This window comes from Hordeum vulgare, chromosome 5H, assembly GCF_904849725.1.
Source record: "Hordeum vulgare subsp. vulgare chromosome 5H, MorexV3_pseudomolecules_assembly, whole genome shotgun sequence".
Taxonomy (NCBI): Eukaryota; Viridiplantae; Streptophyta; class Magnoliopsida; order Poales; family Poaceae; genus Hordeum; species Hordeum vulgare.
Window position 1 is genome coordinate 135,429,209 of NC_058522.1, and position 12,364 is coordinate 135,441,572.

Below are 12,364 nucleotides of genomic sequence, written 5' to 3' on the forward strand. Positions count from 1 at the left end.
ACATGGACTAAAATTTGTGTATTAACTTAGTGAACATCATTAGTCTCCTATAAGTATATTGTCATCAATATTAAAATACGATTAAGGGCATGATTGCACTTTAAATAGTCCCAACTATCTAATCACCATGTCCATCTATGCTCGCACTCGCACCTCAATCTCTTTACTTTCATTCAAGTTATCTCATTTTTGGTGCTATACTTGTCATGCTTGTTTGAATTGTAATATGATCAACTAGCCTCCTTGCTATAAAATTGTAAAACCTAAAACTGGGGATATCTTTTATGGTAGGTCTATCGTCTGCCCTTGTAAACCATATCCATTACCTCCCACACTTGTGCAAGCTGTTTATTTCCACCGCTTTGCTCTTTGCACACTTGCATCTGTCAAAAGTTTTAGGCAACCGCTAGTTAAGCGTAAAATTACCAAGTTAAAACTGGAAAAAAGTTCCTCAAGGTTATGGTTGTAGTCTATTTACCCCCGTCCCTTCTAGACATACTAAACGATTCTACAACCAGCCTTGTATAATCTCCTGATTCTTCACAACTTGATGGCTCTCAAGAGACTCATAACCATCTAGGAGGTGCACGAGGAGTAACGACCAAAGTAAAGTCACTTTGATAAACTCCTTAAAAGATCTTCAATCAACTCTCTCAAGAACCTGAAGATCTCTCACACAAATATAGGTTTGAAACAAAGAGAGATGAAACACAAAGAAGATGTTCAAGAAAAGGAGGAGCTTGTCCATCAAACTTTCAAAGTTCTCCTCTTGAATATATTCACTAAAGCTATCAAGGTGTGTTCCGAAACATGAAGTGTGGGGGTCTATTTATAGAGAAAGCAAAAAATCAAACAGTCGCACAGAAAAAGGCAACTAGCTCAGAAGTCTTGATAGTTTCCCACAATATTATATCAGACTAATTCAAAATTTGAACGTTTTAGCAGGAAGACAAACATTCCCGAAAATGTGCGCACTTGGATGTAATTGGTTGTCCAATAAGCATCTCAAAGATCTGAATACACAGAGGTATAAGAAACAAAAAAGATCAAAGATACCAGGCACAAGGGAGCTCATTCCTACGAGAAGAAGGATTTTCTCGGAGGTGCGAGAGAAGAATCTCGGAGGAGGTTCCGAAGGTCAACAAAGCAAGCCTCAAAATGAAATCAGTGTGGAAACAGCTAAGTCTTGTCTTGAGGATAACTGATAGAATTTGCTCGGGAGGCCCAGGGCCATAGCAAACCGAGAAGTGCTCGAAAATGTTAGCCGAGAAGTGCTCGAAAATGTTAGCCTCAGAGGTACTGAAGGTAACATGAATGATCTTTGGCTGAAATAAAGCTCGGTGGCACGGGAGAAAAGTCCCGGCGGTTCTGGGTAATACCAGGTAGGAAATACTTGAAATTGCTGGGAAAGTGGAAAATTTGTGGGATTTAGTGGAAGGAGAAAATTTGCTCGTGCCCCTTAAGATTGCCCCTAAACTCGATGTGAATCTTGGATCCACTAAAAACCTATAAAGTCAAATATTCCGTTCTTCAGACCCAAGTTCAGTTTCGTTTTTTTTTTTTTTTTGGGTCAAAATGTGGGGTTTCATCCAGAAGCAGAAATAGTCCATAATAAAATCTGAAAAATAAATAAAAACTCTTGTCCTTCCCGTCGCAATAGGCCAAAGCCGTCCATCCCAACAAGTCCCTGCCTCGTCATCTTTCACTCTATCTTCCCTTAGATCGGTTCTTTGGGAAACCGAATAGCCCGAACCAAAAAATCGGCCTATTTGGGCTCTGACCATTGGTTCGTACAGATGCCAAGTTCTGTTCTCCCATTGGCAAACACGAATTTCCCAGAAAGCCCAAAGTACATTTATATAGACGGGATTACAGGAACAGACTCGTACACTCTTCAGAGCATTCTCTTTTGCTTGCAAATTCTTCCCTCTTTTATTGTGCCACCCTTGTTTTATTGCAATCCGATGCCTAGTAAAGACTCCATACTACTACTATTACAAGAACTTGATCCAGGGGCGGCACGAAGCACTGTCATGTTATACACCCAATAGTGATTCTCTGGCATGTTCGTTTCTTGAACACTTGTCAGATCTCACTGAAGGAACTAACAGTCCGGAAACCATGATTCACTGGAAGAGGTGCATTCCCCGGGCGAATGGAGATTATTACCTCGAAACCTGAAGATATACAATAAAAATCAAAGTTATCTCCCAAGAGAGAAGATAAGATATTTCCGACATATACAATAAAATCAAAGTTAACTCCTTAATGAATATTACCTCCGTACCAAAATATAAGACGTTTTGGTAGGCTAAAATGGGCTACCAAAACGTCTTATATTTTGGTACAGAGGTAGTACACCAGAAAAGTGTTAACACTCCAGAAGACGAAACTATGATTTGTCTACAAACATCCTAGTATTGCAGAGTGGAACTAGCATAGAGATACCTGCACTCTTTGCAGCAACGGCTTCTTGGAACACATCTGTGATGAATAAGATTTGAGACGGATTGTCCACCCCTAGTGATTGCGAGATCTCAAAATAACTCCTTGCTTCTCTTTTGTTTCTGTGTAAGAGTGAGAGAGAATCATAATTCCATATTCACTTTTGAAATGACAAATAGGACAAGAAATTGAAAGCTTACCCGGTTGTGGTGTCGAAAAAACCACACAGAAATTGTCGCAGATCACCATAGGATGTGTGTCCAAATAGTAGCCTCTGTGCCTCTCTACTGCCACTTGAGTATATGTAAACCTGTTGGAAAGCATATATAATATTTTATTAAGTGATTGGACACTACACAGGAATACATACACGAGACAACATATACTTGAAATTAATCTTAGCTATATGTTAGCTAACATTCACATTCTAAGATCATGTCAAATGACGTAGTTATTTCTTCACTCCTTTTTACATTATTCTCTTTTAAGTATAACAGAGCTCGGTTACATCTACCATGTTCAACTAATACACAAATAGATCATTTTGTTCCATCAGAAACCATTTTCCAGTGCTTCTCCATGCTTCATCACATTTAGTAGGACTTTCAACAACCTACCAGCCGAAAAAACAATTTGATTTCTCAGTATGGTGAAGGACTGAGGATTCTGTAGCATCATTCTGCTTTATTCAAACTGATATTACTTAAGTGCATCAGTCCTTCTGCACATGGAAGTACAACAGACAAGCTGTGGAGCAACTAATGCCTGATGACCATCTCAATGGTTGGGCTCGTTGCAGAAGTACACTATTTTTTTGTGAATGATTTACAGAGTTCTGTTATGGGTAGGTGTTGATACTCTAGCTCAGGAGTCAACTTTCTGACCTAAATCACTCAGTTACGAAGTATGAATAATAAACACATCTGATGACAAATTCAGTTCTATGCCTCAAAAGCCTAATTTATATTTCAGAAGAGTTTGACCAAATGGATACACACCTTCATACCCTGAGATTGCCAGTTCTTCAGTGCCTCAGGGACATCCTCAAAAACAACTCCTTGCAGTTCTTTCCTTTCAAACCCAGTCCTCCATATATGACCCTGGAATTAGCCAATAGAACAGAACCCCATCAAATGAAAAGATATATGTTTCCAGCACTGGAATGGAATATGAAAGGTACCTGAAGTTGTTTCAATGATGTAATCTTCCGGTCTGCTTTGATCATTGCTTCAACATTAGCGACTAAAGAACTGATAACCTCTTCTTTGCCAGCATCATCCGTTGCAACTGGAGCAGCCCCAGCAACTCCGGTTCTCAGGTCTTCTTCGACCTGAATAATTGGTCACCAGTCAGTTAGAACTCGAGTAAAGCAAATTATTTTGTGCAAGGAAATCAAACACTATCGAGGTGTGGATAAGCCTTGGAGACATAGCGATAGTATGGCTAACTAAGCTTTTCAACCTCATTTTTCGGTCAAACAAGATGCCTGAAGAATGGAGGCGGAGTATTTTAGTACCAATCTTTAAGAACAAGGGGGATGTTCAAAGTTGTACTAATTACCGCGGAATCAAGCTGATGAGCCATACTATGAAGCTATGGGAGAGAGTCATTGAACACCGCTTAAGAAGGTTAACAAGCGTGACCAAAAACCAATTTGGTTTCATGCCTGGGAGGTCTACCATGGAAGCCATCTTCTTGGTACGACAGCTGATGGAGAGATACAGGGAGCAAAAGAAGGACCTTCATATGGTGTTCATTGATTTGGAGAAGGCCTATGATAAGATACCTCGGAATGTCATGTGGTGGGCCTTGGAGAAACACAAAGTCCCAATTAAGTACATTACCCTCATCAAGGATATGTATGATAATGTTGTGACAAGTGTTCGAACAAGTGATGGCGACACCGATGACTTTCCGATTAGAATAGGGCTACACCAAGGGTCAGCTTTGAGCCCTTATCTTTTTGATTTGGTGATGGATGAGGTCACAAGGGATATACAAAGAGATATCCCATGGTGTATGCTCTTTGCGGATGATGTGGTGCTAGTCGATGATAGCCGAACGGGGGTTAATAGAAAGTTAGACTTATGGAGGCGGACTCTAGAATCGAAAGGTTTTAGGCTTAGTAGAACTAAAACTGAATACATGAGGTGCAATTTTAGTGCTACTAGGCACGAGGATGGAGAGGTTAGCCTTGGTGGGCAGGTGGTACCGGAGAGAGACACGTTTCGATATTTGGGGTCCATGTTGCAGTAGGATGGCGATATCGATGAAGACGTGGGCCACCGAATCAAGGCTGGGTGGATGAAGTGGCACCAAGCTTCTGGCGTACTCTGTGACAAGAGAGTGCCACAAAAGCTAAAAGGCAGGTTTTATATGACAACTATCCGACCTGCGATGTTGTATGGCGCGGAGTGTTGGCCAACCAAGAGACGACATATCCAACAGTTAGGTGTAGCAGAGATGCGCATGTTGAGATGGATATGTGGCCAGACAAGGAAGGATCGGGTACGGAATGACGATATACGAGAGAGACTTGGGGTAGCACCGATTGAAGAGAAGTTGGTCCAGCATCGTCTCAGATGGTTTGGACATATTCAACGGAGGCCATCGGAAGCGCCGGTGCATAGCGGACGGATAAAGCATGCTGAGAATGTTAAGAGGGGTCGTGGTAGACCAAACTTGACATGGGAGGAGTCCGTTAAGAGAGACCTGAAGGTTTGGAATATCGACAAAGACTTAGCCATGGACAGGGGTGCGTGGAAGTTAGCTATCCACGTTCCAGAGCCATGACTTGGTTTCGAGATCTTATGGGTTTCAACTCTAGCCTACCCCAACTTGTTTGGGACTGAAAGGCTTGGTTGTTGTTGGTTGTTGTTGTAAGGAAATCAAACACTATATGCTAGTACTATCAAGTTCGATTTCTGAATGCTCCAAGAGCTAGCTTCAGAGGACACATTAAATTCATTTACCATAACTTACTTGGATGCGTAAAAGTTTGATGTCTTCTTTGGTTTCATCGGAATCGTATGTAGAATTCAGATGCTTCCGCACATTATCACGGGCATAAGGAAACATAACATCAGTCACAAATGATATTGGCGTTGTTGTTCCTTCGATGTCAAGTAGAACACAATGCTGCAATGAACCAACAGTGTGAGTACTGGTATTCAAGAAATAAATCAAACAGTTAGGTTACCCAGACACAGCAACCACAAACCAGTTAAGGAAACACACCCATATAATATCCTATTTGCTCAGAGGGTTTTAGGGGGGAAATAGTTGCAACAATGTTACTTAGTGCAGAAGTTGTCCCATGTGTCTTTTTCAAGTGTTTGAATTAATTTATATTACGTAATTTGAGTTAAATGCAGAAATTGGAAACAAAATTGATAGAGATATTCGTTGTGGTCGTGGATATTTACATGGATTCTAAATTTTTATGTGGGTAGACCAAACTTGACATGGGAGGAGTACGTAAAGAGAGATATGAAGGACCGGAATATTACCAAAGAACTAGCCATGGAGAGGGGTGCGTGGAAGTTAGCTATCCAGGTGCCAGAGCCATGAATTGCTTTCGAGATCTTAGGGGTTTCAGCTCTAGCCTACCCCTTTTTGTTATTGTTGTCTAAATATTTATGTGACTTTTTCCAGATATTTTGGAGATCAATTCATGTTTTTTCTAAACCATTTACGTTTTCCAGGAATTGAGAGATTTATTTTTTTGTTTCGTTTTGCAAAATATAGCCTACGTGGCATTGGCCAACGCACTAGCGAGCTGGTCAGATTCGGGTAGGACCTGCGATGAATCACTATTCCAATATATGGATTCAACTCAAAATTACATAATTTAAGTTAACTCAAACACTTTGAATTCGTTCAATAATATATATGGGACTATTTTGCACTAAGTAACATCCTTGCAATTGAAAAACAAAACTAACAGGATGTTACAACTGCTGTTGTCCATAATACAATGATCTACAAGTACATTGATCTATGAGTGCTACAGAAGGAGATTGAATTCACAAAATACTGGGGAAAAAGAACAGACCTTCGATGATTTAGTTGTATGACATCCATTAGGAACCCCAGGACTTGCAACACTACGCAATCTTTTGGCACTGTTTATTGGACCATGCTCAGGAGTTGTCCAGTCAAGCCCTAACTGATACATCTTGATGGCAGCATCAAAAAGATAATGATAGCATTCAGCCTGAAAAGCAAGGTCATAAAATGTACTGAATATCTGCCCTCACATAAATTCCAGGAACCATAAGAATTATTCCTCAACACGGCACACATAAACTATGTCACAAAACTCTCATGAAAAAGAGGAATAAACTATCCCTCTACTACTATAGGGGGCTAACTGATACCCTGGATAATTTATTTGAGTTCTGCATACGTATAATCTACATTGAATAAAACATATTGTTGACTAAATTTCAGAAAGTTCGGATGCAAATAATAAAATGACCTTTAAAAGTAAAAGAAGGGTAGCATGTGGAGATAGATCATATATCTAAGAAATGATACCAAACGAACTGATAACTTAAAATAAAGAGACGAATAGGCAATGAGAGGAGATGAATAAGCGCCCACACCTGAAAACTGATGCAGAAACAGAAGTCATGGAAATAAAGCATACCTGTGTCTTGGCATTGATCCACGAGTCACCCCACACATAAATTCCGTGGTTCCGTACCAGGACAGCAGTTGCCTTAGGGTATGCTGTGATCTGTAATGACTTGGCATCAAGTACTGCTAGATCCAACCAAAATATTTCTTAAAAACTAATCTCGTTGTAACTAATATTCTTTGCCGTTGCCAAAACTCTCCATGATAGAAAGGAATTAATCGTGTCCTATAATCAGCTTATTATAGGGTAATGACTAAATGATCAGATGAAGGAGATGAAGTTATTGATTATTTTGCATATAGACTTATTTATCAGTACAAATTCAAGAGAACTATAAAACTAAAACCTAATAGAAGTTTGTATTTGCGCCTATAGACTGGATTTCCAGGATCTGAAATGATAGAAACTTGAAACAAAGGACACTAGTAGCATACCGCTTCAGCTAGAGAGTCTGTGAGCTCATACTCATAAGGAGTATTTTCAATTATGGGAATCACCAATTCATCGGTGTACCCATGACCTTTGATTCCTTTAATCATTTCCATATGTGTCATCTGCAGTAAGATCAGCAGAGCAGTATATGGTCACAAATATAGCAATTCATTTAGTATCAGATAGCACACACGAATAAAATTTCGAAAAGTCTCTGCTATTTGCATTACAGTTGCCTATTGGTACCCGCACATGTGACCGGTATCTTGAGAGCTCTGCTACTATAGTTTTGTCCTGAATTTTGCCGTGAACCACTAAAACAATGGGTGTGGAGTTGAGACACTACAACAATTTGAAGAAATCCGCAAGTGACTGCATCTCAAGGTTCTTTGATGGGTATAAAGAAATCATCCGGAGGATCCCTAATCCAATTAAAGGAGGATTATACATGCCACTCAAAGAAAGAAATATAATGGAGAGTTGCCCGAAATGAGCACTTAACGCTTTTCGAGAAATCTCATAGGTGATGATCAGTAGCTGGTCCGAGAGGATGATCAGCCACAATGGGAATGAGACCCGGCCCAGACTCCTGCAGAAATTAGCAGTGGGGGGACTTGATATAGCAACCTACATGTTGTGTACGCCATGCAACATCTTGAGTACGGTAGTATATATTTTAAATTTCAGATATGTCAGCATGGCAAGTATTCTTCACTATTCCTAATTGACTTTCGAGGCACATACATTGGATCATTATATGGCATATGTAGTAGCGCTTATTATCTACATTCTACATGCAGGACAAAACATATCACAGACTCCACCATAAAATTTTGGAATCAATGTATCAACCATACACATTTGTACATGTTAAATTCCACGGCGTGCACAACTTAGGGTGTCTGTATAAGATCACGGTCTGTAACACTGACCCAAATAGTGGATGCATATTTGTATGTCACTGACCGAATCTACATATAGAGAAATTTTGCAACTGTATGTGCTAGTGTTCATGATTTTTTGGCGTGATGTTTTGCATGACAAAAGACAAATGAGGGGAAAAAACAGAAGTCCAGATTACTGATCACTCTGCTAATCAGCAGCACAGCACAGGCTAATAACTCTTGGAGTCTATATACAATGGAAATGAAAATATGGAAAGTACAAATGATTATCCTTTCACAATTGATCAGAATCAGAAGGTGTCCATAATGTGGCTTTCACTTCTGTTATAAGCATTGTATTGCATAAGGATAAAGAAGTCCTGATCTTAGCATTAATCAGACATGATGTGTTTAAGTTTTGAACTTGCACTCGCAGTAAGCAGTTATTATGGAAACACAAAGGAGACTTTGTGAATTATCTAAATTACATGGGAAATACAAAAAAGACTAGGAGGGTTCACCCTGAACTCCTTTGCACCAGGATTGATCATTGTTGCTATGCAAGTCTCCATGCCATGGCTATGAATCACAGCTCCAGCTCCTCGCATTAGATAAGACTGTAAATTACATCAAGGAAATTAGATCACACATAAAGGAATCTGAAATAATAGAACAAAAAAAAAAGCAAAGGGAACATGACGACCTTCATGAACAGAGGTGCACAGTCTGAACACTTTGGATGCTTGTGTGGCCATGGCTTTGCTACTGGTGCAGATATCACCTTGCCCTCTGCTGACATCACGTACATGTCCTCTGCCACCATCCTCTCCTTCTGCACGCCTACACCAGATAAACGACTCATGTTGTCAGCTATCTCACTGATATTTCTTACACCCACAAATTAACCTCCAACGTACGGCTCAGTACAAGCAGAGTATCTGGTACAAAATCATGCTTTCTTTTGGAATTACAACACTGCATATCATTCCTATGATCAACTCAATTTATAACACAACAAACCTTATACTTTATGTTATTCTATAAGCATGTCAAAGATGATATCTTGAAGAAAAAAGATCAGTTGACAATTTTGTCAGTGAATTTTTTTTGGGCAGTGCTCAAGGTAGTTCAAAAGTTGTCATTTTAAAGATATACTTTGCTGTCCTCGCCGAGACAACAGGAGATTAGGTGTACCTCTCAACCCGTAGTTACGACACAAATTAAGCAAGTAGGGGGTGTGTACGACGGCCTTACAGCGAAGGTCGCCGTACACTAACAGAATGACACTTAATTTTTTTGGAAAGGTTTAGTCATCTTGACGGAGCGCGAGTAATTGAGGGTTAGCTAGGAGGCTTCTAGAATAAAATTTTAGGTTAGGCTGCCAGATAAGCTGGGTAGGGGGTAGCTTATTTTGGTAGCCACCCATAAGCCCCAAAAGAACTGACCCCTAGTCATATGTCAGGAAAGCGCTGAGGGAGGCTTGGTCGTCGACTTGGGCCATACAGGACTTCCCAAGGTGTCCAAATTTCCCTTCCTCGACATCAGTCCAAGTCGCTCAAGACTCTGATTTTTAGCTATTCCTGCAGCATACTTAATAATCATAGGTATCTTCAGAGCGCAGCCATGCAAAAGAACTTCCAGTACATCATGCACTCATGCTTGAATCGAACGATGTATAAGAATGATAATATGTGTTCAAAACTGTGAATTATGGGCTTGGGACTTGGGAGCAGCGGTGGTGTACATGGCCAGCAGCATTGTGGCATTAAAGACAACCATTACAATAGCGGCTGTATGTTATTCCTGATCTGCTACCATCAGTGGAGTAATGCACGAGATGGATCTGGACAGCACGAACATGATCGGACCAAGGTTCCGTCGCGCAGTTGTGCAAGCAAGCAGTTTACATCGTTCAGCTCGTCACTGGCAATGCAAACCCTAGTAGGCGGCCTCTCAGCCAGTGAGGATGCTGTGACTGAAACGGCAACAACAACGGTGAGGGATTTAATAACGAAGCCCTTGGGAACCATGTAGGTACACGGGGGTGCATTCTCCTGTCTCCTGTACATCCGTCTGACGGCGGATGCAACCCAAGGTGAGGTGTTATTATTTATTTATCTTAGTCAGGTCGTTGCTGTGGGATGTGCAGTTGAAATGGATATTGACTAACACCAAAACCACCATTCCTTAAATAACCGGTGAGATTTGTCCCTTTAACCCCAACCTTTTGTTTTCTTCAAAATTTGTGTCAATAATTTACCAGAAAGGATAGAAGCACTCCTCTAAAAATTATCATTGGTATAGGCTTTTTTCTCTCAAATTCGCACCAAAACATGTCTTATTTGTATTAGAAAAAAAAAAGGTCACAATGGTACAAAAGCTACATACAATGTAGGTGGTGCTACCAAAAGAGCAAAACCCAACTCTAAGCTAACACCCTAAAAGGTAAAATATATAAAACCAAATTGACCTTCTCAAATACTAATGCAAATTTCCCTATGTGGCGTCTGATTTTGAGGCGTATCTTACTTCTTGTCTCTTAAATGTAAATTATAATAACTTGGTCTTCCCTGCTTTAGACTTGCTTATTCTTGCTTGCCCATTTTATGTCTTTAAACAAACTATATTAGGAAAGGTTGCAGGCTAAACTCCTCATTTGGCTAAACAGCGTTCAGTCTAAAGTTCTCCTGAACATGCCAATACTGATTACCAAAATAGACAACATGATGTTGTGATATCTGAATCTCAATGATCATAATTATACAGCTTCCTCTGCCTATCAAATAGCCATCTAACCTCCCAAATGCCTAAGTCCAGCCAAGCTGATCAGCTAAGTTATGCAGTTGACTTGCCTTGCCTTGACTTCCACAAGAGCTATAACGTCAGCTATGTCCAACAGGCTCGAGTACCACCAAGCACATCATTAAACCACGCACGATAGCAGATAATTGTAGAAATCAGTTTTCGCCTCCTCCGATCTTCTAAAAATTTCACCAGTGTGGGCAATGATTGCAAGCTAGTAACTGGGCAAACAAGACAGTGACGATAAGAGCGAAGATGGGTTGAACGATCGCACACTCGTCAAAAGTGCCATTCACCCAGCAAGCGCAACCTCGACTGAAAGGCCCCTTACCGACTGGAGATTCGCAACCCAGTTTGACAATTCGTCGAACGCTTTCGGCGCGTTCGGTGCGAGCCGGGCGAGCGGAAGCAGGGAACAGAAGAGGGGGGCGCTTGAGTTAGTTACCGGACGGGGACATGACGATGAGCTGCTGCGCGAGGGGCACGGCGGGGTCGTTGGCCTTGACGGTGATGCTGCCGCCGGTGCCTGTGACCCACCCCTGCAGGTAGAAGTGGCGGCAGAGCTCCGCCACCAGCTCCCGCGCCTCCCTCACAGCGTCGCCCGCCAGGTACGCCTCCGAGGCCATCGCCTCCGCCGCCGCAGACTCTGCGCCACCGGTCGACATGGCTCCCGCGTCGCTCTCTTCGACTCCTCCTCCGCTGGAGAATGGGGACTATGGACTCGAGTGGTGTGTTTCGGTGTGACGGTGCGGGGTGTTTGGTCTTACTTATGCTCCGATAATCGGCGGCTCGATTAGTGCCTTCTGTTACTCTGATTAGTAGTAGGAAAAATAATGGGTTTATATTTTATTCTGTTGAGATGCGTTTGTGGTGGTTCACGGGACGGGAATAATCGAGGAGGGGAATAAATGTTTTCTTATCATCAGTGAAGTACTCTGATTTTTCGCACACCCACTTTTCGGCTGTGTTCGTCGCGGAAGGGGGCTAGCATGTCAGTGGACTAAACTCGGCAGGTAAGCAAAATTCGGTAAATGTTGACGGGACGGTCCTGGGAACATTAATCTGCTTCGGAGTTCGGACCTGTGCTCGTGGCAGGTGAGGTCGGGCGGCATATTTCGTGATGGTCGTCAAACTTTCTTTTCTTTTGTCTCAATATAAA

General features: G+C 41.4%; 1 protein-coding gene across 1 annotated transcript; it reads right to left on the bottom strand.

The window, feature by feature from the left end:
* Positions 1-1,831: 1,831 nt before the first annotated feature.
* Positions 1,832-11,985, bottom strand: LOC123452241 (probable bifunctional methylthioribulose-1-phosphate dehydratase/enolase-phosphatase E1). The gene is made up of 12 exons (XM_045128859.1): positions 11,651-11,985; positions 9,107-9,243; positions 8,925-9,020; positions 7,522-7,641; positions 7,097-7,186; positions 6,500-6,661; positions 5,428-5,583; positions 3,626-3,775; positions 3,444-3,545; positions 2,646-2,755; positions 2,449-2,567; positions 1,832-2,177 (listed from the first exon to the last, which is right to left on the bottom strand). The coding sequence occupies exons 1-12, from the start codon at positions 11,868-11,870 to the stop codon at positions 2,086-2,088; spliced, it is 1,554 nt and encodes a 517-aa protein (XP_044984794.1). The 5' UTR covers positions 11,871-11,985; the 3' UTR covers positions 1,832-2,085.
* Between the last annotated feature and the right edge of the window lie 379 nt (positions 11,986-12,364).

What these genes read in the sequence shown, in the direction of transcription:
- LOC123452241 (XM_045128859.1), bottom strand. Translation starts at nt 11,870, where the DNA reads ATGTCGACCGGTGGCGCAGAGTCTGCGGCGGCGGAGGCGATGGCCTCG. An exon ending in GTGCACCTCTGTTCATGAAG is followed by an intron (nt 9,021 to 9,106) that starts GTCGTCATGTTC and finishes TGTAATTTACAG; the next exon opens with TCTTATCTAATGCGAGGAGC. An exon ending in CATCATTGAAACAACTTCAG is followed by an intron (nt 3,546 to 3,625) that starts GTACCTTTCATA and finishes GGCTAATTCCAG; the next exon opens with GGTCATATATGGAGGACTGG.